This window comes from Corvus kubaryi, unplaced genomic scaffold (assembly GCF_017639235.1).
Source record: "Corvus kubaryi isolate FWS band 111438036 unplaced genomic scaffold, C.kubaryi_AGA036_p1.0 125, whole genome shotgun sequence".
Classification (NCBI taxonomy): domain Eukaryota; kingdom Metazoa; phylum Chordata; class Aves; order Passeriformes; family Corvidae; genus Corvus; species Corvus kubaryi.
This window is the reverse complement of record NW_024580660.1, coordinates 1,311,577-1,334,905: the sequence shown is the minus strand read 5'-3', so window position 1 is coordinate 1,334,905 and position 23,329 is coordinate 1,311,577. Positions and strand designations below refer to the sequence as shown.

Below are 23,329 nucleotides of genomic sequence, written 5' to 3'. Positions count from 1 at the left end.
TTACACCCCTGAGGTTTAGACTTTGACAGTCAGGTGAGAGACACTTCAACTTCTTACTCTCCTATTCTGTCGTTTAGGGATGCTGCAATAAGTGTGTCTTTGATGTTTCTGTCTGTGTGTTAGAATTTTTTCTGTACAATTGGGTGCTAGAAAAATATTCCACATCATCTGTTTATTAAGGCTATATCCATTTTTTTCACCACAAGCTGCTACCTCTCCAACTCCATGTAGTAACCTGAGAAAAGGATATTCCTTACTGATGCTGAACATAAACCCGGTATGCATGAGCAAAACTATAGTGTTTGAGCATCTAATCCCATACATATCCATAGATATCACTGCTATCCAAGCAATCTGCTTTTATTTTCTGGACTATTGGATTATTTATATGCTGCAGAAGTCTCCTGGACAAAAAAAAATCCCACATGGCTAGATAGCAGCCCACTTCGGCTAAACCACCGTGGTTTTGTTTAATACAAATTACTTCTATTTTAAAGCCTGGGATTGTCCACGTGTTGTTCTGTTGCTGCTTAGTTCAAATTTATCTGTCCACCAGATCCTTGTGATCCCCCTTAAGGTACTTAGAGAGCACAAGAAGATCCCCCCTGTAGCCTTCTCATCTTCAAATACATACGCTTAAGCGCCTCATCCTGTCATCTTAGCAAAGGCCCTCCCTGTGTTTGGCCAGACTCCCATCTCTCTTACGGATATTCCCCAGAATGTGTGTGTTGCTCCTATGAAGATAAGATGTGCCCAACTCCAGCTTATGCCCCAAAATGGCCATTTGTGATTTAGAAATCATCCTTTGCTGAGTTGCAGGAACCAGCACACTGCTCTTCCCCTGGAAGGGGGGCGTGCTCCGGGCTTGGCTCTCACGGCTGTCAGGGAGGAAGGCTTGCAAAAAAGTGATGGTGGTTCTGCTGGGCCACGTTGATGACAGTAATGGACTGACAGAGCGACTGCTCTGAGCAGGACATGAGGTCAGCAAACTTCTCAGCAGAGGCTGAGTTACGGCATGGAAGATACCAGCTGAGAGCAATGGAAATAGCTGACTGTTCCCAAAATACATGGCTTGCACTGAGGGTGGTAGAGAGAAGCCACACTTTTTGGAAAAACTCAGGCAGTAAGTGTTTTCCATCCTGTTTTTTTCCAGCTTGAATGCAAAAATTACTGGTATTGAAACATTTCCTTGCTGTATTCACAGCCTAATGTTTGATTTACTTCCCTATTCACAAAAATTACTGGTATTGAAACATTTCTTTGCAATATTCTCAGCCTGATATTTGATTCACTTCACTATTCATGTCTGCCAGGAAGTGAAAATTTGGGCAAGCCTGGGTAAAATGTATTGAGAAATAAATGGGCAAACAGTGATGGAAAAACTGTAAAGGTGTGATTTGTATTATTGCTGGCTAGAAAGGAAAAAAAAATGTTAGCCCAACCTCGTGCTACTTGTTCCTGCAGCATGGCATGAGGATCAGAGATGTATCTGGAGATTAAGGAGCAAGGGCAAACAGCCTGGAGGTAGGAGAACACAAACCTGAGTGATCTGGTATACAGAACTGTGGGACTGAGTTGAATATAGAAAAGAGAGTTCTGTGTTCAGTTGTGCCATTTTTAGTCCTTTCAGTGTCACAAGGCTACTCCTCAGCATAACGTCCAGTTTGAAATATAGTCTTTTTTTAAAAAAGGTTATAGCCTGGATTTTTTTGTCCTTTGGTTCTTGAGCCTTTTAAGAAATACCTTTTGCCTTTGAGGGAGAAAAGAATTGGTCCTGCACAATATCTCATCTCCTTTGATGCCTCTCAGTCATGTTGATCCTGCACTTACCTGATGTTATAGCTAGATGTCAGCCTCAGATGTGAATCTGTCATTCACATTTATTTTTGCTCCTTGTCTTTCTGTACAATGGGACTGCTGAGATAGCATGAGAACTGGGACTTGCCTCCTTCACAAAAGCCTGACCTAGGGGTTTAATTATTGAAGTTAGCAGAGCCATTAGAAAGGATTTTTAAAAGCCTGCTTTTAACAGGCTTGGAGGAGCATCTGTGCTCATGGTAAAGTTTGGCCTTCTGTTGACTTTTATGGTGGACTCCTTATTTTGCAGGTAAAGCCTCTGCCCATAAAGCTCTGCTCACACCCTTTCTCCCAAAGCCTTCCCTCAGTAATGCAGCCTTAGTTGGTTCCAGGAGCTCGATACCAGCTCCACGCAGGCCAATGTGGTGAGACACCAGGGCAAGGACAGAGTCAGGCCTGGGACAATGACAGCAGCCAGAGCTGGAAAAGGGTGATTCAGCTGTTCCAGTGACTCGTCATGGTGACCTGACAGCCTTGTCAAACAGCAGGTCACATTTTGGCAGATGGGAGGATGCATCAGCTAACAGAGACTCGTGAGTCATGGGGTGACTTAGGCTGGGAGCAGCACAGGGTCACAGCTCCAGGCCTGATTTGGGGTGGGGTGGCTGAGGTGAATCGGGAGAGGCTGAGCCACTGCAGTTCAGAGGAGCTGTTTTGGTTTAGGGCAGCACAGATGTTTCCTTTGCCTGTGCACGGCTCTCTCTGAACTTCAGCAGCTCAAGGCCTGGCTTATGGGAAGCTGGAATCACATGAGCATGGGGAATGGGGCACGCAGCTGGTCCTGGTGACTTTGTCAGTCCTGTCTCTGAGTCAGCGTCGTGGGATGGGATGGACAATGCAGATTGTTACTGAGTTTTCAATAAGAATTTTGAAGACTTCAACGAGAAAATTGTAAATTATATATGGATTGTATATCCACTATTAAAAGCAAGCAGGCAAGCATAAAAGCACTTGTCTTTCTGTGCTAGGCTTCAGAAATGTCTGTCTAATGTTTGTGTTGCCAGGAGCTTACTGCTACAGGCATTTAAATGCAAGTGGTTACCTGAGGGCTTACTAAGGTCTGGTCCCTATCTCTAACACAGTTCAATTTATCTGAATAATCTTTCAGCCCAATCTTCTCTTTCCAGGAAGGAGAGAAATTGAGAGAATTCTCTTCTGCAACTCACTGTGTTTTTTGCCTCACTCCAGTAGGTTTGAAGCAAAACCAGCTCCTCAATACATAGATTTGCAGATCTACATAGATGTGGTGATGTGCTCTAATATCAATGTCTTGAAAAGAAAGTGTCCTGAATTACAGGTTCTCGAGCTTAAGGGAACTCATCACTAAACTGGGCTGAAGCTCTGTAGCTGCCTTTTCCCCTCCACTGAATTACTGGAGTGCCAGTGCCATCTTCTACATTGTAAGCAACAATAAAAATCGGGGTGACATTGCATGTGCCTTTTGTTGCACTGTTCCTTCCCCTTAATTTCAAGTACTTGCCTGCACAGAGATGATTTCCATTCCTGCTTTTGTTTCCTGCCAGACTCAGGACAAGGAAAAGCAGCAGGTGTAAACACAGAGCTGTCAGCAGAACAAACTCATGGGCAGTATTTTGAATGCTTTAGGTGACTTGCTGTAGAAACAGGAATATTTTATTATGATTATTTTTGGTTTGGCAGGGATGTTTGTCTGTTCAGGGTGTTTTTTTCCTGTTTTTTTTTAAAAAGTGAGTTGCACTCCTGACTGCAAGACAAAAATCTGGGCTCTGTGGCTTAATTGCTAAAATCCTAAAATAATTTATGTTGGAAGGGTTGTGTGGAGGCCATCTGGGAGTGGGAGTGTGCGTGGGAGTGTACTGCACAGTGCCCTGCTCTGCACAGGTGGCAGGGACACAGGCAGTGCAGTCTGCTTGTGGCGTTGCTGCCTCCTTCCCTCCCACCATGACTTTTGGCTAATTGGTGCTGCTCCAGGGTGGCAGCAGCCAGACCTCTCTAGACCCCATAATTTAGGAATCTCAGCAGAAGTCAACCCTTCCATAACAGGTACAAAGGCTGTAAGACTTCTGTCACACCATCAGTCTGTTCCTGCTGTATCTCCTGAAGGATATCACTGAGAAGAACAATTACTTTACAGATACTGAGTCATCCTTGGGAAGTGCTTCCAGAAACTGAGCTTAAAAGACTAAGGGAAGCACAAAGGTTTTGATTTAGGTTTTCTGTACATCCTTATTCAAATCTGGAACTTACTACCCAAGGATGTTGTCTCCCATTACGTGTATTTTAAAATACTTTATCCCAGGGGAAATAAATAACGCTTAGCTCTTGAGAGTGTCCAGCCAAATTTTGACTGTGAGGTGAGCTGACATGCCAGTGTTTTCTGGTTTTCTTTAGGAAATAAGTAGACCATACTTTGCCCATCAAGAATAGCTTTATGGCCAGTACTCACATTTTGCAGTGTGTCCTTGTGCATCTCTTGCATGTTGTAGCAGCTACATGATAATTGCCACCCGTTTTGGACCTTCATTTACAGCAAAGACGACTACACAGAGTATAAACAGAAATAACCACTGGGATATCTGGGAAATAACTCTATTAAGTATGCAACCTGAAGTAATGTGAAAAAAACCAGGTTATTTCTCTCCCACTCAGTAGCTTCTTTCTTACTGGAAGTAATGAATGTAGACAATTCTCTGACAGAATGCTGAGGATTTTTAGTAATATGTAATAATATGGCAGGAGTTAAAAATGACAAGTGACTGCATTTAGTTTTCAGTGGAAATGCTTCAGATGTCTACTTTTGTAAGAGACTTTTGTAATGCTAACATTGCTCCTGATTAACATTCGCTGTGATGTCACAGGGCCAAGCTAGGACAATTAACAGAAGCTGTCCTGTTCTGCACAGTTCCCAAATAGTGGCGGGGTGCTTGACTCCATCTCTGATAGCCAAAGTGAAGTCAGGTGAGGGTGAGGGCAGTCCTTGGATAGTACAAGTGGATGGCAAATGCAGGGAAGTGGGGGGCTTGGCAATGCCACTCTTACTTCTGAGTCACTAGTGAGCTAAAAATCTGGGCAGAGTGTGAGGGGGTGTATTGACATGGCAAATTGCTGTCACAACAGCTGCCTCTAATCTTATTTTCACGTATTTATAGTGCGTAAGACAACATTTTCTCTCAAGTGAGCCCTCTCGCAGGCCCCTGGGCACAAAGGGACTGTTTTCTGTCGGCATCGTGCGGAGCAACGCTCTGTTTACTCGGAGGGGATCGTTACTGCTGCATCACCAGCTTTTGCCCAGTGTGTCTTCAGGTTGGATTCGAGAGCTCTAATGGTCTTGATTACAGACTAATAATGAGCTTTGATGCTGTGCTTAAACCCGGAGTGGGAAGAATAGCAAACAGAGCGGGAGCTGAAATATGGGACCACTGGGACAGTTTCCAGCTTCGACTTGTGATCTTTCTTTGTGCTCCCAGCTTTACCCTGTCCATGACTCAATTACTTATTTTATACAAGTATGAAAGATTGCTCTAATGTGGCTGGTTCTTTGTTTCTGAGGGCTGTTTTCAGCCAATGTCCTTAGCAATTGGATTTGCTTCCACATTGTTATATCCAGAGCTGCCTTTTATTTGCTGTGATTATCTGCTCCCAGCACAGCTCTGCCACACAAAGGTTTGTGCCTGTGCGCACACATGTTGGAAACCGCTGCCCTTTGTGCTCTGGCTCGAGGTGGTAAAGCATAATATGAAAAGGAGGAGGAACATTTTGTGGAATTTTTGGATCAAGGGAACAGAACTAAGTTTTCAAAGTCACAAACAGCTTTAGAGTTCCCGCACCCTCCTGTTTAAGGGGCAGGGAATCAAAATACCGAGAGTAAAAGGAAAGACAAACAGTACCTTCCTTTATTTCTTCCTTCCCTAACAATGTTATCTGCATAACCCTCCCCACTTTTCATCTCATTTGTTTGGGGCTTGGTAGTGCCATAAACATGAACTCAAAACAGATAATAACATCAAAAGAGAAAGCTGTTATTTTAGATTGCTTTACAGATATTTTTATATATAACCTATTTATTATACTTTATTTATTTCTACTCTTCATCAGCTTGCTTACACATCCCAAAGGTTTTTTCCAATGGTTTTGTCTTTTCCATTTGTCAAACTTTGGCTCTCTATCCCCACTTCCAACTGCTCCCCTGTTGTGATTTATACAGGTTTGGGAATAATTCCAGCTGTTTTCTTTAGCTGCTGCTGCATCCATGTGTGTAAATCCCCAGGATATGTCAAAGAGCCCAAGTTTGTAGACTAGCCTGCAGAACTGATGCTAGCTGTGCCCTTCAGGAAATACAAAATCAACTATTGTGCACTGGGGTTTTTAGTTTTGTCTTGCTAAGGAGCTGAAAACACAGATTCACAGAATATTCTGAGTTGGAAGGGACTCACAAGGATCACTGAGTCCAGCTCTTAAGTAAATGGCCCATACAGAGATTGAACTCACTACCTTGGTGTTATCAATACCATGCTCTGACCAACTGAGCAAAACACAACCAATTTAAACTTTTTTTGTTTGTTTCCTAATTTCAATCAAGACTGGGAAAAGACGACACACTTAATAGTCTTTGTTCCTTACTAGGAGTATAGTTGCTGCCTTTGCCTTCCTTTTGGATTTGCTCACATATCAGCTATGGCATCCCCACATCCCCTTCAGTGCAGAGGAACCTGGCTTTGGGTCACACAAATGTAGATCAGCATTAATTACATAGTGGAGAATGCTACCATGCTTAAATGAAATCTCTATCTGGTAACATCTCAGAATCTGGGGTCCTTCTGCTAAGAGCTGTGACGTGCCCTGGACAGTGTGCAGACATTTTTATCTGGTTTTACAGTTCATAAAGAGAAAACGAAGAAATACATTTCCAAAGCAGCAACTAATTTTACTTGTTTCTATTTTGGGCAGCCTGATTTGAGGCATTTGCCAAGCTGTCAGGCCAGCTTGCCTACATTTGCAGGGGAGCTTGGCAGTGGCACTGGGCTCTCATCCCATATCCTTGACTTCCAGGGTCACAACTCTCCTGCAGTACAAGTGCTTTTCCTTTTTGCCGGAACTGGTCAGATCTGTGGTGCTCTGTTCCTGTTAGGAAGTTCAAGTTGAGTAAGTGTGGCTTGTGTCCTGACTACAGACCCTTCAAACCCTTCCTGGCCGGTCACAAGGGCTGTCCTTGGGAAAGGGCAGCTTGCTCACCTTGCAGTGGGGCACTGGAGGTGGCGTGGAGCACGTCAGGGCCGTCACGACCACCACGATGGAATTGTTGTGGAGATAGCAAAAGCCATCTGCTGTTTGTCCCCCCTGCCTGCTCGCTGTCCAGGGAGCCCGTGCCAGCCTCGCCTGCCAAGCCCTGCTGACGGGGTGCCAGGCTGTCACGTGGAGTGGGCCTGGCTGCCGTGGGGACTGGGCCACAGGCTTGGTGACCCATTTGCAGGTGACATTGTACGTGTGTGCAGAAAAGGCCTGGCTGTCAGCTGAGGGAGGGAAGCTGCGGAGAAGGGTGTGATGGGCGCCGGAGCGCGCCTGGTGCAGCTGCTGCCTCTGCAGCACGGAGGGGTGGTCCTGATAATGTGTTCTCACTCTCCTCAGATTACGGCTGCCAGAGTTGGTCTTGTGCCTGCTCCTTCCCTGGAGAGAGAGAGCTGTGTGGGACTCATCCCAGCATCACTGTGCAGAGAGGACCTTGCAGTTGCTGCTGTGCCTGTGGTGGGATGTCGAACCTCAGTGGTCGTTGTGGGTCCATTCCAGCTCAGGATATTTTGTGATCCCGTCTGTGCTGAAAGGGTTGGGGCAGGCTGCAGGGGTGTTTGTGTGGAGCACTGGGATGGGGTGCATGGGCTGTGTGCAGATGTGCTGATATCCCAGATTGCAAATAGTCACTGTAAATCTTCTGTGCAAGAGTCTGAAGTTCTTTGATATACTCTTTAATATACACTGGGAAACAATATCAAGCTTGTTGAACAAACAAAGTGTTAAAAGAATATTAGGGTTGCCTAAATACTAAGGTTAAGAACCCAAAGTTTAGGAAATGCCAAATACAACATGTCCCAGATATCTTTTTTTTACGTTTTGTGAGATAAAGCCTATTTGTCATGATGATACAGTTTTTAAGGGCGTGATCATACACTGTTTTTTCCAATGCTGGTCTTATAGAGCAGTGAATTAGCGACCAGTTATTTAATAGTGTGTTTAATTAAGAAAGAACAGTATGTGAGACTCTCAGCTTTATTTACTGTACTTAACTAAATTCCTCCCTAATGGCAACATTTTTGTTTTCCTTCCCTCCTGACACCCTCATGGATTTTTCCTGGTGTGTGCTTCCCAGTGCACAGTGCTGATCAGTTTAATATCTGAATACTGTATTGGCAGTAATGTGCCTTCACCTCACCTCTGGATGAGGTTTGGTGGGTTATGGGGATGCTGTAATCTCTGTTACATAAATATGGGCCTGACACACTGGGAAGGTTAAAATTAATATTCTGTTAACTTTGTGCATGAAATGTGAACCTGATTTTGGGGCATACACTGTGTAGTGGTTTACACGTTCAGAGCTTCCATGTCCTAATGCTCTCTCTCTCCGTATCTGGGTGTTCATCACAGTCCTGTTCCCATTGTTGGCTCTGCTCTTCAGACCTTCCTCTTTAGAACCAGTTTCCATCTCCATGTCCTTCCATAATCCATGCTCTCAGCCCCACATACAGGTTTTCTCTTTGAGCCTTGTTATCCTCCCTGCTGCTTAGAATCCTCCTTTTGTTTCTTCTGGTCCCCCTTGGACTGGGGAGTGCTCAGTCCAGCTGTGGGCCTGGTCCCTCACTCGTGGGAGCAGTGTGGTGTTCAGGAGAGCACAGACTCAGCAGACCTCAGCTGCTGAATTTAAGTGTTCTTATGGACCATGTGTAAACTGAAGTGATTTTACAATCATCTGTGTTGTGTGTGTTTTCATAAAAACCATGTTAAACTTATTTCTGGCACAAACCTAACTACCTTGCCCAATCCTGAGTTCCTTGTTCAAAGCTCTGGAGTGCCTGAGCTGTTGAAGCAAAGGTCACTGGTGCTTTTCTACCTTGGTTCTGGCATTTTGGTTAAAGCATTTCAAAATTTCCAGCCTGAGGTGGGCACTGGCACTGTGTGCTTCATACCAGAGTGTTAAAGTTGCACAAAATGATCAGCAGCTGAGAACAAGGTATTGGAGTGAGGAGTCTCTCAGTGGGCTTTAAAAAGTTGATAATGATGTTTAGAAGAATGATATCTGCTATTTAATTATTTCCTAATGAAGTTTGAACTTCCTGTGATCAAAATGGGTGGCATAGGCACAGTCCTGCCTGTCCCAGCACTCCCAGTGTGTTTGGGCAGCAAGTGCTCGTAGTGGGCTTACAGTGAGGAATTCTCATTGATCTTTGCTAATGCCAAGTCAAAGCTTTGGTATTTGCTAGTGCTCTGATTTTTTTTACGGCATGCTAATTACTCCTTTGAATTGGAAATGCTTGTTCAGCACAGGGTAAGAGAGATTGGAATTGGTGATGCTGTGCTGCAAATAGTGTCGAACTTTTCCTGCTTATGTCGAAGTGCTGTTCTGGTTTTCTCAGGTCGAATTAGGCATCACCACATTTTTTATTCAGCTCACAGTATGTGTGTGTGCACACATGCATATGCATACATAGCTGTAATTTTTATTGTTGTACTAACAGCAGTACTGTCCAGGAGAAATTTTTTTCCTAACATCATGGTAGAAACATCATGGTGATTTTGGAAATGGCTGCAGCTGTCTGAAAACGTAAGAGAAGAGACAAAGTAGAAACATAAATATTTTGTGTCTGTGCAGAGAGACTAAAAGGTAATTAGCCAAGGGTAAATAAATGGCTTTGTTTTGAAAGACCCAAAATGGTGACCCAAAATGTTTTGAAAGGCTTTCTGGATGATGGCATTTCTGTGTTCAAAGTTTCAGTCCAGAAATCTCAGACAAAAGTGATAACTGTTGGCAGGGGAGAGCAGGGGAAAGTTATGCCTGCAATAGGAAATCATCTCACTTTTAAAAGTGAACATTTCTATTTCAGGTTTTAATTTTGATAATTAGCAGTAGCAACTCATCCTCAAATTGCTCTTCTAACAGTAGGTGGTCCAGAATTGCATGAGGTAACTTAATATGCCCTTTTTTTCCTGAGTCTGTAATTGGAAAAAGACAGGAACAGCTAACTGCCATTAATTGCACAAGCTATTTACAGCACAGAAAAATTGGTTTCTCATTTGTATACATGCAGAACAGTGTTAGTGCTGCAAAGTGCTGCACTTCAGAGGTTTTGCTCTAATATTGAGTATCACATACTAATTCCTGTTACTGAAGGTCTGCCTTGGCCTGTAGCTCACAAGCACTTAGCCAGAGCACCTCTCCTGGTTCCCAGTTTGGTGTTAACATATTCCCCAGGGCCTGCCTTTCTTCTGTGTCCTTGTATGTTCCTCTCACCTCTCCAGTGGATATGGCAGCTCCTTGTGTGGGATCTCTCATGGCTCACTGTGTTCCTGCCAGCCTTTCTGGTGCCCACAGACCTGTGGAAGATGCATGTCTCTCCTGGGTTATGTTACACCAGCTCTGCCTGTGCTCTGCAGATGAAATCGGGATGCCTGAAGAGTCTGCTGAGAATGCAGCAGGTAGCCAAGGAACTTACTGAGATGTCCTGGTGCTGCAGGTTACACATATGTTGTACCTTAGGGTGAAAACATGCACTGTGGTTTGCATTTGGTATAGAAGTCGCTGTTAATGTTGGCTAGGTTAATGTAAATTGCAAATCCTAGATGTAAGCATCTGTTCACATAATTCAGAGTGATAACACATTTGTGTTTGAGAGAGATGTGAGAGAAGAACTGAAAGGAAAATCACACTTAAACATGTGCTAATGTTTTATTCCTAAAATCTGATCCACTGGTTTCTTCTGCTGGCCCTCCTGCCTAAGCATTTCTTGTGATGGACCAGTTCATTGTTCATAGCTGATTTCCACTTTGGGTTCTTCCAGTAGATACTAATGGAATTTTAAAATTTTTATCTTTTATTTTATTTGGGAATAGTTGGGCTAATTCAGATTGAAAGGGCCTTCAGGAGGTCTTCAGTCTAACCTAATCAGAGCAGGGTCAACTATGAGGTCAGACCACAGTGCTCAAGGTTTTATCCAGTTGAGCCTTTCAGGAGTGACAGAACTGAATAGCTGGATGCCCAGTGATGTGTTTGTGAACAAAGATAAGGGGATACAGAGCTGGTTACAACTAAGGCTTGCCCCTGTTCTTCAGAAAGCCAGAGGTGCAAAGCTACGAGCTATAATTGAAGGTGGAACAGATGTTACATGTGTATTGGAGCTTCACTGTGGATCCCTATCTAAAAAGATTTATAATTTCCCAGTTAATTTCCAGATGATCTTTTTTAACGTGCTGAGGTAGCAGATGTGTTTGTTGTATCCCACTCTTTAAAGTCATTTTAGGAAGTTAAACAGATGGATGCCTTTTGAATTCAGCAGCTGTAACAGCATTGCTTCATGTGCCAACCAGGATGGAAGGAAACAGAGCAGCTGAGAAGTGCTTTGCCTGTGACAAGCTGACCCACTTGCCAACAGCCAGTAATGTGCTAATGTTGTGACAGGAATGATTGACTACACCTGCTTTTACAGTGGAATCAGTTGAGTTTCTAGACAGCTGGGCAAGCTTGAATACAGGTTGTTTTACTGCTGGAATAAACAAAGCTCATGTTAATTCTCATACAGGAGGTGATTATGTCTCAGAACACAGAAAATTATTCCATCACCTGTATGCCATTTATTTGAAAATAGGTTGTGTGTAACAGTGTCCTTGCCACTAAAATTTCAAGAGGAAATATGAAATTAAGAAAATTTCTCTCTCAGTGCTATGCCTTCGGCCTGTTGTTTGTTTTCCAGTGATAAACATCAGGCAGATCTTCCTTATGGCCATGGGGCGTTCTGACACTGATACTTTCCCAAAATATTCCAGACACTGAGAGCAGTGATTAAAAATCATATGATACGGTGTGTTAAATAAATGCAATGCTGTCAGGTCTTTATACTGTAGCTTTAAACCATGTGAGTTCAGTACAGCATCATGGGTAAAATTCAGGGTGGCAGGAGACCTGTCACCTTAAAAAAATAAAATCGGTTAAAAGTTGAAATATCAAAGCTATTTAAGGCAACAAACATGTCATTAATCATTACACTGGGAATCTTCTTTGATTTGGTAAGAAACAAAATGTTAGGACAGTGTTTATGAGTAGGTTTTTATGTCAGTTTTGGGTGGCGGATATTACAAATGCTTGAAAAAATCAGTGTTAGAACAGCAGGAGGGTAAGTTATCAGTTTGCTAATGGGAGAATGGGAGAACAAAGGAAATATAAGGAAATTTGAGAAAGGAAGCTTGATCCTGCCTTGCATGAGGTTGTGCAGTGGCCCTGCAGCACTTTAAATTTGATTATTCTGTGCTAGGTTAATAGAGAGATTAAAGAGTAACTGTTTCCTGTACATTTCCTTGTGAAGTGGTCATTTAAGCTTTCTGGTTTAAAACTGAGTGTGATGTTTGGCCGGTGCAAGTAAACCTCTCCCTCAAATGCACGTGTGATTTTTAAAAATAAAATGAATTATTACTTTTTGCTGGGGTTTTTTTCCCACAGTTTATGGGTTAGGTAATCCTCATCAAAGTCCCTTGCTAGATCATCACATTGGTGAGGGAGGTTGGTTTTGCAGATGTTGACTCTCAAGAATGTTCACGGCTGTTGGGTTGATGGTTGATTTATGTCTGTGTAAATCTGAAGAAGCTTCACTGAACTTTTTGATTTAAGAATTTCAGTAGAACCATTACCCCAAAATTTAGCTGATAAGGATGCGCTTTTATTTTCCATAAACATCAACTCAGGACAAATCTTTCTTTAAAGGAGCTGTGGAGGTAGGCAGCATTGGTATCAGGGCATTGTGTTATGCACTTTTTGTGTTTCCTTTGGTACCACTGTGAACAATCTGGGTTTGTAGATTATTTTTTTCTGGTACACGTTCAGAAATAGCTGGTGTTTGTAATACTGCAATTAGTAACCTTACATGGTGCATTGCAGGTGACTTCCAGCAGAGAACTGCTCCTGAATGGTTGCCCTGTGGAAATGCTCCTTTTTGGTTTTTTTTTTTTTTTTTTTTTTTTTTTTTTGATTCTAGGGAAGAGTGGCTGCCTGCAGGCTTGGGTTGTGAAGTGTACTTGGCAAAACTTGGAAGTGTAGGATGATATTCATCATTCCCTGATACCAGCTGGCAGTTGGTGAGCACCACAAGCTCTTCTTCCATGGCTCCAGAGCTGCACTGTGCAGCTGGACTGGATGCTTGGGCTCAGTAGGCAAGAGGATTTTTTTAAATACAAATTGATAGGAAATATGTGCTGAGGGGAATGGAGATAATATGAGAATATGATAGGATTGGAATCATTATGTAAAGAAGATTTGAATAAATACTTTGAATTTGGAAGTTAAATTCTGATGTTGGCTGTAGAGAAACTACATTGATTTAGGGCAAGTGAAAATCTGGTCCTTGCCACTTAGTTTGAGTAGTGATACTTTGCTCTTTACAAAATAGCTGAAGTTGCTTAATGGTAATCTGGCCAATTTGTGTTTGTTCAGAACTGCTGATGTGGGAGAGACTGATGGCAGCTGAGGCTGGGTTGGAATGCTTAAGCAGATCCAGCTGTAAAAAGGCTTTGAAATGCAGCCTTTTCTTCCGATCCGCTTCTCAGATGGTTTCTACCTTTAGGCTCTGACAACTCTTCCAGATGATGGAGCAGGTGTATTTGAAGCGTGCCAGCAAGGTTACAGAAGGGGACTACCTGATGATGTGAGGTTGTTAGCTTGTAAGTGGTGGCTATTTTTAACATGCCACTTCTTGAGAGGGTAGAGAGAATAGCAGCAGAGGAAAGAGAGCATTTTTTTAGGTCCTCTCCTTCCTATTTCCTCTTAACTTGATGGTTCTTAAAGTCAAGAGTAGTTTGTGGTATTTATATCATCATCATCGTCATCACCTTTCTTCTATGATACGCTCATTAGTCACAGATGTTTTCCTTGCTTTTCCAAACACATGAAGCCATGGGCAATGTCAAGTCAGGCATAAAATAATATAGGAGCCGGTACTATTAACCTTGTGGAAACAAAGGACACATGAATAGATTAAGAATACCCAGATGCACATCTCTGTCGGGAAGATGTGATTTGCAAGTCTCTTTCCAAAATGGTATTGCAGTATTTATTCCAGGTGCTGTTAGTGGCATGGAGAGATGATGTTGTTATGGTCACAGACACTGAGATGTGCAAGTCAAGGTGAGCTATAGGTTGGCCTGACAGAGCTCCTCTGTTAGGATCATAAAGATTATTCATGTGTATATGCTTTACACAGTGGTCACTGCTGTGACTACAGCACAGACAAATAGTAAGCATCTAAATCTTACACCGCCACAGAAAACATTAATTCAAATAAGCTCTTGCATTCCTCATGCCTTTCTGTTCCTGATGATTTTAAGTCCGAGGAATGAACTTCACACGCAACGTCAGAGAGATGGACCTTTCCAAAGCCCATCACAGAACCCCATAGCAGTGTGTGTCTCAAGACAGCTGGGCCCAGTTTTTATTAGATTGTGAGAAACTGATATGGCTACAAATCCAAAGGCAATGGGAGCGTAATGAATTCAAAGCTGTGAGTGTGCATTTGCTATGACAATAGAAACTTAGGAAGCTATTGAGTGAAGCACTACTACAGGCTTACATTACAAAACCATGAAGCGTTCTGGTACAAAGTGGGATTAAATGTGAGCATTGTTCAGAAGATGCTAATTTAAAATGGGGCCATTTTCTGTCACCGTGCAAGAGCATCTGCCTCTATCACTAGTGCAGCCAGTGAACTTTCCTGTGTATTTTCTGAAAATGAGTGGAACAGATGTTCTTGTCCAGGTGCAACTTGGCTTGTGTATTTTTTAAAATTTGACACCATTATAAAATTAAATGGAATTAAACCCAGTGTGAATTAGAAGCATGTCAGGGGATTACAAATGGAATTTTAGATCAGAATTAGTGTAATGCAGACAAGATTCTGTCAAAAGAACTGGGAACAGAACCAAGGTTTCCTCCTCACTGCTCTATATAAAGAACTCACATGTACAGATTATAATTGCTGTGGTGAGAGGATGCCAAATTATATAATGCTTCTATCCACATTCCTCTTTCTAATCTCTACTGTTCCCCTTGGGGGAACACAACAAAAAATTATGGGGTTTACACCTTTACTCCTCTACACCTTTATGGGTTGTTTCATAGAATGGTAATGTAAATGTGCAGATGGGATCAGGCTTTTCCATATTTGATACTGACCAGGGACTAAAGATGGATGTGAACGTGCAAAATGCCTGCAGTACCAAAAATAGGTCCATATTTATTCCTGTCATAACTTCACTTAAGTTGATGGAGCTGTGCCAAAGCTGAACATGCCTACAGTCTATAGGACAGCTGCTTGGCAGTAGTAGAGCTTGATGAGAATGGGTTTGAGAGTACAATTAAGCCCTCTGATTCTGACAGTGTGTGGTGACATTTTAGGGATATTCACCTCAGCTTGAAACGATTTTTCTGGGATATTGCAGGTACATCCTTAATGCCTAAAAGCCAAGGATAGTGTTGATCAAGGTATTTTCAAGCCTTGAGTTCAGTTCTATCAGCAGTTCTGAATCACCACACCAGCTAATGAGGTGTTCTAATTGATAGCATAATTCGACATGGTTTTTCCATTTAGGCTAATGTAACATTTGGCTTCGTTGAGGATGAATATTAACCACAAGTTGAAAGGAAGGTCTGATTCTCTGATCTTTTGCTACCTTTCGTCAAGCTTTTAATTTTACTTGCAATATCCACATGCAATCCATACAGGCATTTTCTTTCCACTTGGGTGTAGAGACCCTGTTCTGTTGTTAATTGGTAGCAAGCTGTGGAGGCAGCTTCAATGGTTTCACTGTTCCAGAAACGTTCATCTCATTCATAAAGATCATCTGTTCAAGAGCAGTCAACCCTGGGCTTTTGTTCTGTTTACTGGCTTTGTTTTGGGCAATGTGCTGACTTGCCTACAAGCTCTTGAACTACAGGGCATTCAGGTAGTTTCCTCTGATGTGTTAAGTTCTTGAGTTCACATGAGTCTGCTCACTAAAATTTTGAGAGTATTAAGCCAGTTCTCAACACCAGAGTCTTGGCACTTGAGTTGACACTACATGGTGCTGAGCAGCCACAGCTTGAGTCCAAAGCAGTGATACTTTCTGAGCTTCAAAATCAGCTGTGTAAGCCAAATCAGTAGGGTTTATTGTGGTTTCATTGTGTTGGTGGGTTTTTTTTCTAACAGGGAAGTAAAGTGCTTGTTGATAGCATTTTTCCTTCCATATTCCCCCATTTGGGGAGTGGGTGGATGCTCCCCGGACTACAGGCAGATAAGGGGGGGATGTTGTGGTTATTCAGGCAAAGGTACTCATCAGACTTAAAGCTGCAAGGGAATTTTTCCTAGTCAGAGGCTTATCCAGCATTTCTGGGAAGGAATGGAGCTCTTGTTTTTTTTTATAATTTGCCTCCTTTTTAAGATTACTTCTGGTTTAGACACAGAAATTTGGGTGATTCAAAACAGGGGAAGGGAAAACTGGTTGGGTTTTTCAAAGAAGATAAGAGACAGGTTCTCAGATCCCTTTGACTGTCCAAGAGAAGTAGTTTCTTTAAAAAATCCTAGCCTTAAAAACAGATTAAAATGAACTTATTAAACAATAGCAACAACAAAAACAATCCAAAACCAAAACAAAACCAAAAATCCAGACAAGCCAAAGACTAGTCAATTCCAAAGACAGACGAGAATTGATGTTGCCCATCTTTGCAGATAATGCCTGTAATGTGATGTAATTTATGATCTCATGGTGTGACTGCACTGCCACTGGATACAGCAGTTTGCGTTTCAGTGCCATTATGCTGTGCTGTTTAGATACATACAGCAAAATCTGTGTAACATAAAAACTCCCCCAGGTTTTAGATGACAAAGGATTATTAGGTGCAAACTGAATCCATGAGAGGAGCAGTAACTCTAGGTCACTCTTCAAATGTGTTAACAGGAATTCACATTAAAGCTTTGGTGAAGAATGTGTCCATTTCACTGATTTGGCAGAATAGCTGTCAGGATCATGGACTGAGTGTATTCAGATGGCATCATCCTCAGTAGGCAGGACTGCACACTGAGAAATCAGTAAGACTCCCTTAAGTGTCCAAAGGAACTGTGGAATATTCAATCCACCATCATCAAAGGATCAGATTCCATAATTGTTAAAGGAGCAATGAAAGGAATCCTTTTCTTTTGGTCAAATTAACTTAGTGGCTGTTTTGGTATCCTGTAACCTAGCCAGTTTTCCAAGATAGAAACAGAACAACAAGAACTGGCAAGTTGGGTGCAGCAGGGATTGGTGGCCTGAACCTCATAAAATGTGTAAGTTTTAGAAGAACAGAATATAAAGCTTGTCAGTTAGATCTTCTAATAGCTTTTAAACCTTACTGTATTTTATTACAGACCTAAAATTAGCCTGGTTTTCAGGCCTGGATCTTTTTCAAGGTGTTCATACTGGAGCCCAACCTTCTCTTAGCCAGCAAGGCTGAGTTCTCAGCATGGAACAATGGAAATGGTGTTGGAGCATTTGACACATTTCTGCTCCAAGGACTACCAGTCCTCTCAGATGGTAAATGTACCTTCTTTATTGAATTGTAGGGTTTTGAAATTTTCTCTATAGCTGTATTTAAGCTGACATTGTGCACAGTTATGACAGAACATTAGAAGATTTGTCTCGGTGGGATCTCAATGAGGTGGATGAAGAGGGATGTGCATTTTTCCATCTGAAATTGGTGGATAAAGAGATTGAGGTGGAAGAAGTTACTTAAAAAACCAGCTACCATAAAATTTACCCTTTTGTAGTTTCTACAAAACAGCCTGCAGAACTGGTACATGTGAAAGCAGATGTGCTGAAAAATCCCAGCAACAGCCAAAACTCAGCAGATGAGCTTTATGTGTACTGTGGGAACTTGAATTACATTTTACACTGCAACGTTGAGGAAGAATAGTACTTTATAATAAGTAGAGCACAATTTCTGACTTTAATTTTTAGTTCTGCCATTTAGTCACTGTGTAACCTTGGGTCAGTCATTGAAGATGACATCTGCAGAAGGATCCAGCAATGCTGTCTTCATCCTGGACACACCTATAATACAATCCAAGAAATGCCTCAGTTTTCTATCTGAAAGAGTCTCAGATCTAAAAACCTGAGGTTTGCATCTTTAAAACTTCCTCCAAAGACAGAGTGTTAAATAGGCAGGTCCCAGCTCCCCTTGACGTGAGTGATTGAGCATGATTGAGCCTTCCTTCCCTGAGCACTGCTCACAGCCTGGATGGAGCAGGGGCCGTGGGGCTGGGCTTCCTCTGTCCTACTGAGTAGCTTCACCCAGTGTGTATTTCAAATACTTCAAGTGTAGGTTCATTGCTTCTCTGGATGGCGCATCCCTGGAAGCGTTCAAGGCCAGGTTGGATGGGGCTTTGAGCAACCTGGACTAGTGGAAGCTGTCCTGCCCATGGCAGGGGGGTTGGAACTGGATGATCTTTAAGATCACTTCCAACCCAAACCACTCTCTCCTTGCTGGGATCACTCTTTCCACCCAGGCATTGGTTTAGGGGTTCAGTATTTGGGGTGTGGATGAGGTGAGAATAAGGAGCCGAAGGAAGCGGCCCTGCTCGGGAAATAAAGCAATTAACTGGGACTGTGATGAGGTTGTGATTTAAATGCTCCTTTTGCTTCCATGTCTCGTGTTGCTTTTGTGAATATTATTCTGAGGCACCCTCCCTGTAGTCATAGAATTGTTAAGGTTGGAAAAGACCTCCAAGATCATCAAATCCAACTGTTAACCCAGCACTGCCATATTACCACTAAACCATGTCCCCAAGTGCCATATCCATGTGTTTTTTGAACACTTCCCTGAGCAGCCTGTTCCAATGTCTGACAATCCTTTCTGTGAAGAAATTTTTCCTAATATCTGATCTAAACCTCCCCTGGCACCACTTGGCCATTTCCTCTCCCCCTGTCACTTGTAACTTGGGAGCAGAGCCCGACTCCCACGTGACTACAGTCTCCTTCCAGGGGGTTGTAGAGAGCCAGAAGGTCACCCCTGAGCCTCCTTTTCTCCAGGCTGAGCCCCCCACCAGCTCCCTCAGCCGCTCCTCATCAGACTTGTGCTCCATTCCCAGCTTCATTCCCTTCTCTGGACTCATTCCAGCCCTTCGATTTCTTTCTTGTAGTGAGGGATAAGTCAAAGCCTTTGCCTGCCCTTACAGACCTGCTGAAAATTGGGCACTGTGGCATTGCATATCTTGGTGCTGAAGCCCCCTATACAGTCTGAAGGCATCTCTTGGTGCCTTGATTTGCACACTGATAGTCTTCCACTGTCCAGGATGGTGCAGGTGTGTGCAGGAAGAGGAACATGTGCGGCTCTGAAATGTGTCAGGATACACAGGAATGGGGGATCCGGGGGTTGTAACGGATCCTGGCATCCACAGAGCAGCGTGAGGAGGAACCTGCGACACTGAAAGGCTCCCCAAAGCCAAGTGTTGCTAAAATAGGGCCGGATTACTCACTGTGCTTATTCAAATTCCTGTTGATGCTGGCAGCGGCAGTTCTTCCCGAAAAGCCACGAACAATGAGTCACCTCCAGGTGTTTTGATTTGAATTTTTTTTTTTTTTTTTCCCAAATTTCAAAAAGAAACCGCTCCGTGTCGCGCCCCCGGAGCATCCCTCCAGACCCCTCCGCCCCGCGGGTCTCCCTGCCCGCCGCGGGAGCCGAGGCCGCTCCTCCCCCTGCGGAGAGAGGGAGAGATTTCTTCGTTATTTATTTATTTTTTTTGTTCCTGCTCGGAGCGGGCAGGACCAATCCGGGGCCCGCCCTGCCCGCTCGGAGCCGGCGGGGCCGGGCAGCCGCCGCCTCCCGCCCGGCTGGTCCCGGCCCCCCCGGGATGCGCCGAGCAGCGCCGGGCGGGAGCCCGCTCCACTGCGGGAGGGAGCATGAGCTGCCGGCTGATTTCCCTTCCCTCTCACAGCTGAATCGCTTTTATTTTAAATTTTTTCTCCCCCCCCAGCTTTTTATGCTCAGCACCGGGGGAGCCGGGAGATTTTGTGGCCACTGATATATTTTGATTTAAAATCGCTGTCAGTGGACGTTTCTCCTTCTGCTCCGGCATCGTTGTCCTGTTCACAGCTATTTAGGCTTAAGAAGCTTGATTCTCTAAGGCTCGTATCCAAGGGCATCAGTCATTAACACACTGAGCTACATCTGCTTCTTGGCTAAGACTGAAGAAAGACATCTTAAGCTGGAAATCCTGCTCGCTCACTCTCTATTGCGTACGGAAGGGGAAGCATATGCAGCAGCAGGTTCCTTTTTTTTTTTTTTTTTTTTTTTTTTTTTAATTCCAAAGGCTGCCTCACTTTGGAGATGCAGTGACAAGATAATGGAGTGAAAGTCTCTCATTTCCAGGCAAGAAAATTGCAGGAGTCAGATAGAGAAAGGAAGGAACAAGTTACAGAGCAGAAATAGGAAAGAGGACAGTGGTAAAGAACTGAAAATAAAATTAGAGGAAACAGGTGGAAGGCTGGCATAAAGCTGGGCAATATTTTAGGCTGAAAGTGGTGTGGTTTTTTTTCTTTTTTTCTTTTTCCCTTTCCTTTTTTTTAAAGTTTTTTTAAATTGGTTTTATTGTTTATTTTAAATTCTAAGCTGATTTTGGAGATCTCTGCAGTGACCAGGCTGCTTTAGAGTAGAACAGCTTCCCAGCGTGTCCTTTTCTCTCTCCCTGCCTGCTGTCTCTGCTGTTGCTGCTGCTGACAGAAACGTGTTAGGAGAGCAGAAAGAGAAAATGCCAGCCATCCTGGTAGCCTCCAAAATGAAATCGGGACTACCTAAACCCGTACACAGCGCTGCTCCAATCCTGCATGTTCCAACGGCCAGGACCATCCCACAGCCCTGTTACCTGAAGTTTGGGAACAAGGTGGAGGTGACGAAGCCATTGTATTCCAGCCAGATTCCTCTCAAATCTTCTCATGGACAAGAAAACGCAGGAGATGGCCTCCCAGCAAGGAAGAGTAGCTCGGTAGAAAGTGGATTTGACACACAGGTTAGCAGGCACCAAATCCTGGGGAGGTGTATGCAAGAATTTATTTCTGTGCTGAGAGCATGCAGCAGGTTTTCTGGGGTAAACAGCAGTGTGAGAAGGGATGTGCGTGTGTGTGTGTGTGCTAACATCTGTCTGCAGTGGTGGGATGTTTTATATTCCACATAGTGACATGTGTAATTCTGTCAGCATGATGGAGCTGATGGTGGGGTGCCGAGGGATGGGGCTGCATGTGCTGCTTGCCTGTGCTACCTTCTCTGTTGCCTTTGCTTGAACTTGGGGGGATTTACAGGAGGGAGATGGTAGAGATGTTGTTTGTGGGGTGTGTTCTTTGTGTGCTTGCTGTAGGTGCTAAGTGAAAGGGCTGGCTCGTGTGCCTGGGCTGGGGGAGGATTGCTGGTTGTCATGAATGTGTTTTGTGTTTGGTCACGTACTGTACCAGAGCACTAGTTGTGTGAACATTCTGTGTTTGTAGCTGTGTGGGGAGTGAATGGGAGGCAGTGCTTGATGCTAGATTACAATATGCATGTCATTCAGTGCAGCTAAATTAAACAGATTATGTAGGAAATGAACACTTAAATGGAATTGCCTGTGTAATGCTGTACGTGCATGACATCATAGATGCAGCAGCACATCATCAATACACATATTTCAGGTTTCCCTTTAACCTGTGTCCGTCTTCTAATGTATTTTTATATATGCTGCGTGCTGCATAGGGAGGAGAAATGTATGTTCCTCAGCTGGTTTAATTTCTGTGGGCAGGGTGAGGTTGTCAGCATGGCTGGGACTGCCCTGCACTGCTGTGCCCCGGTGAGCTCTGCAGCAGCGTGGGCACAGCGTGTATGTTACTGTGCTACGGAGGGAGCAGAGCAGATGGGCTGCTGCAGCAAGCACAATTGATTGCTGTGGTACAGAGATGGCTGTACAGCCCTGTGATGTATTTTGGCAACAGCCATATATGTTACATGCTGCTTCTGCCAATATCCAAGCCTGGTGGAAGGTGATACCATTATGCTGAGAGAGGGAAACGATGACAAATAGTCTACCTGGTTTTTCCCTTCTTTGAGGAATAATGGATCATCCCTACCACCTAGATTCTGAAATCTGTGGCCTCCTAACCCTGTTCCCTTCAGATGAGTGTGCCTACTGATTGGGGCATGTTTGACCGCGTGCCCCGATTTCAGGATATGCTGCACTTTCATTGCTGGTAGACAGGGTGACGTACTGAGCTGCTCAGGCCAGACAGATATGACTGGAGCAGTTCCTGAGGGACTGAGAGCAGGAAAAGAAGACAGCCAAGCATTGATGCAGGGTAGTGGCAGCAGACAGACCAACCTGTGCATCACATCTTGCCCTTACAAGAGAATCAAGTGCTCTCTCTCACTTGTGCCTGAGTCTGTCCTTGTGATTATGAAAGGTCAGCAAAATCTCATTATCTGCTCCCCTTTCTCTCACACATGCCATGGTTTCTGCATAGAAATCTTCATTGCTGAAAAAGTGGTTGTTATTCAGAAACACTTTCTCATCTTGTAACAGATTAGGCTCACAGAGATCCTGCCAGTGGGAGCTCTTTGCAGTAGTAAGGGCAACACTATGGTGGTTTTAACCCTTACAGTGATGTGGAACAAACCCCATGTTTTGTAGCATGATGATGAAAGGGTCTTGATGCTAACTTGTTATACTTGAACAGGGAGTGATTTTGGGTAAGGAAATGTCAGGTAATTTTACATTTTTAATTACTTCAGCATCAGGAGAGATCTTAAGCTTTGTATTCTCAGCAACCTCCTCTGGCTGGTAGTCTGAGCAGATGACCAGCACCTTTTAAGGTGTGAATCAGTGAGGCTTTTTTCACTGTCTATTTTCTTGAATAAACACAGTCATTTTTTTGTTGGTCTTACTGATCCAGCTTTGATCCTTTGTCCACAAAAGCAGTGCAGGGTTTTGCCATTCAAGGAATTGCCATTTGGAATGCCAGTTGGTATCTAGAGGGAGATTTTTCCAGATGTGTTGTATCAAGGGCACTGTTCGTTCCTTTTCCTGCTGTTCCTCCCTGCCAAGGGAGGAGGAACAGGATGGATAGACAGCTGCCAGGTGATATGTCAGCACTGAAGCACTTTTATCTTGGAAGACCTTCAGCTGCATTCAGGTATAGAAGTGCTTTCTGATAATGTGCCTGGTAAGGTTTAGTCTTGAACACTGCACCAGGTCTGGATATCTTGAGAATCTGAGGGTGA

General features: G+C 43.6%; 1 protein-coding gene and 1 long non-coding RNA gene across 12 annotated transcripts in view; one reads left to right on the top strand and one right to left on the bottom strand.

Moving 5' to 3' along the window:
- The window catches only part of NAV2 (neuron navigator 2), a 366,859-nt gene that overhangs the window by 145,355 nt on the left and 198,175 nt on the right, over positions 1–23,329 (top strand). For 5 of the 11 annotated variants that reach the window (XM_042021462.1, XM_042021440.1, XM_042021418.1 and 2 more), the window contains exon 1: positions 19,955–21,098. The exons of 3 other annotated variants lie outside the window; for them this stretch is intronic. In XM_042021462.1, the coding sequence (XP_041877396.1) occupies positions 20,841–21,098 (258 nt within the window). In that variant the 5' untranslated portion in view covers positions 19,955–20,840. Of the gene's footprint in view, positions 1–19,953; positions 21,099–23,329 lie in introns of those variants that run through there. 3 more of the 11 variants (XM_042021407.1, XM_042021396.1, XM_042021385.1) reach the window with 1 other exon arrangement.
- Positions 17,936–21,040, bottom strand: LOC121661368. Its single transcript, XR_006014941.1, has 3 exons — positions 20,955–21,040; positions 19,569–19,788; positions 17,936–18,144 (listed from the first exon to the last, which is right to left on the bottom strand). It is a non-coding gene; the product is annotated as an uncharacterized LOC121661368 (long non-coding RNA).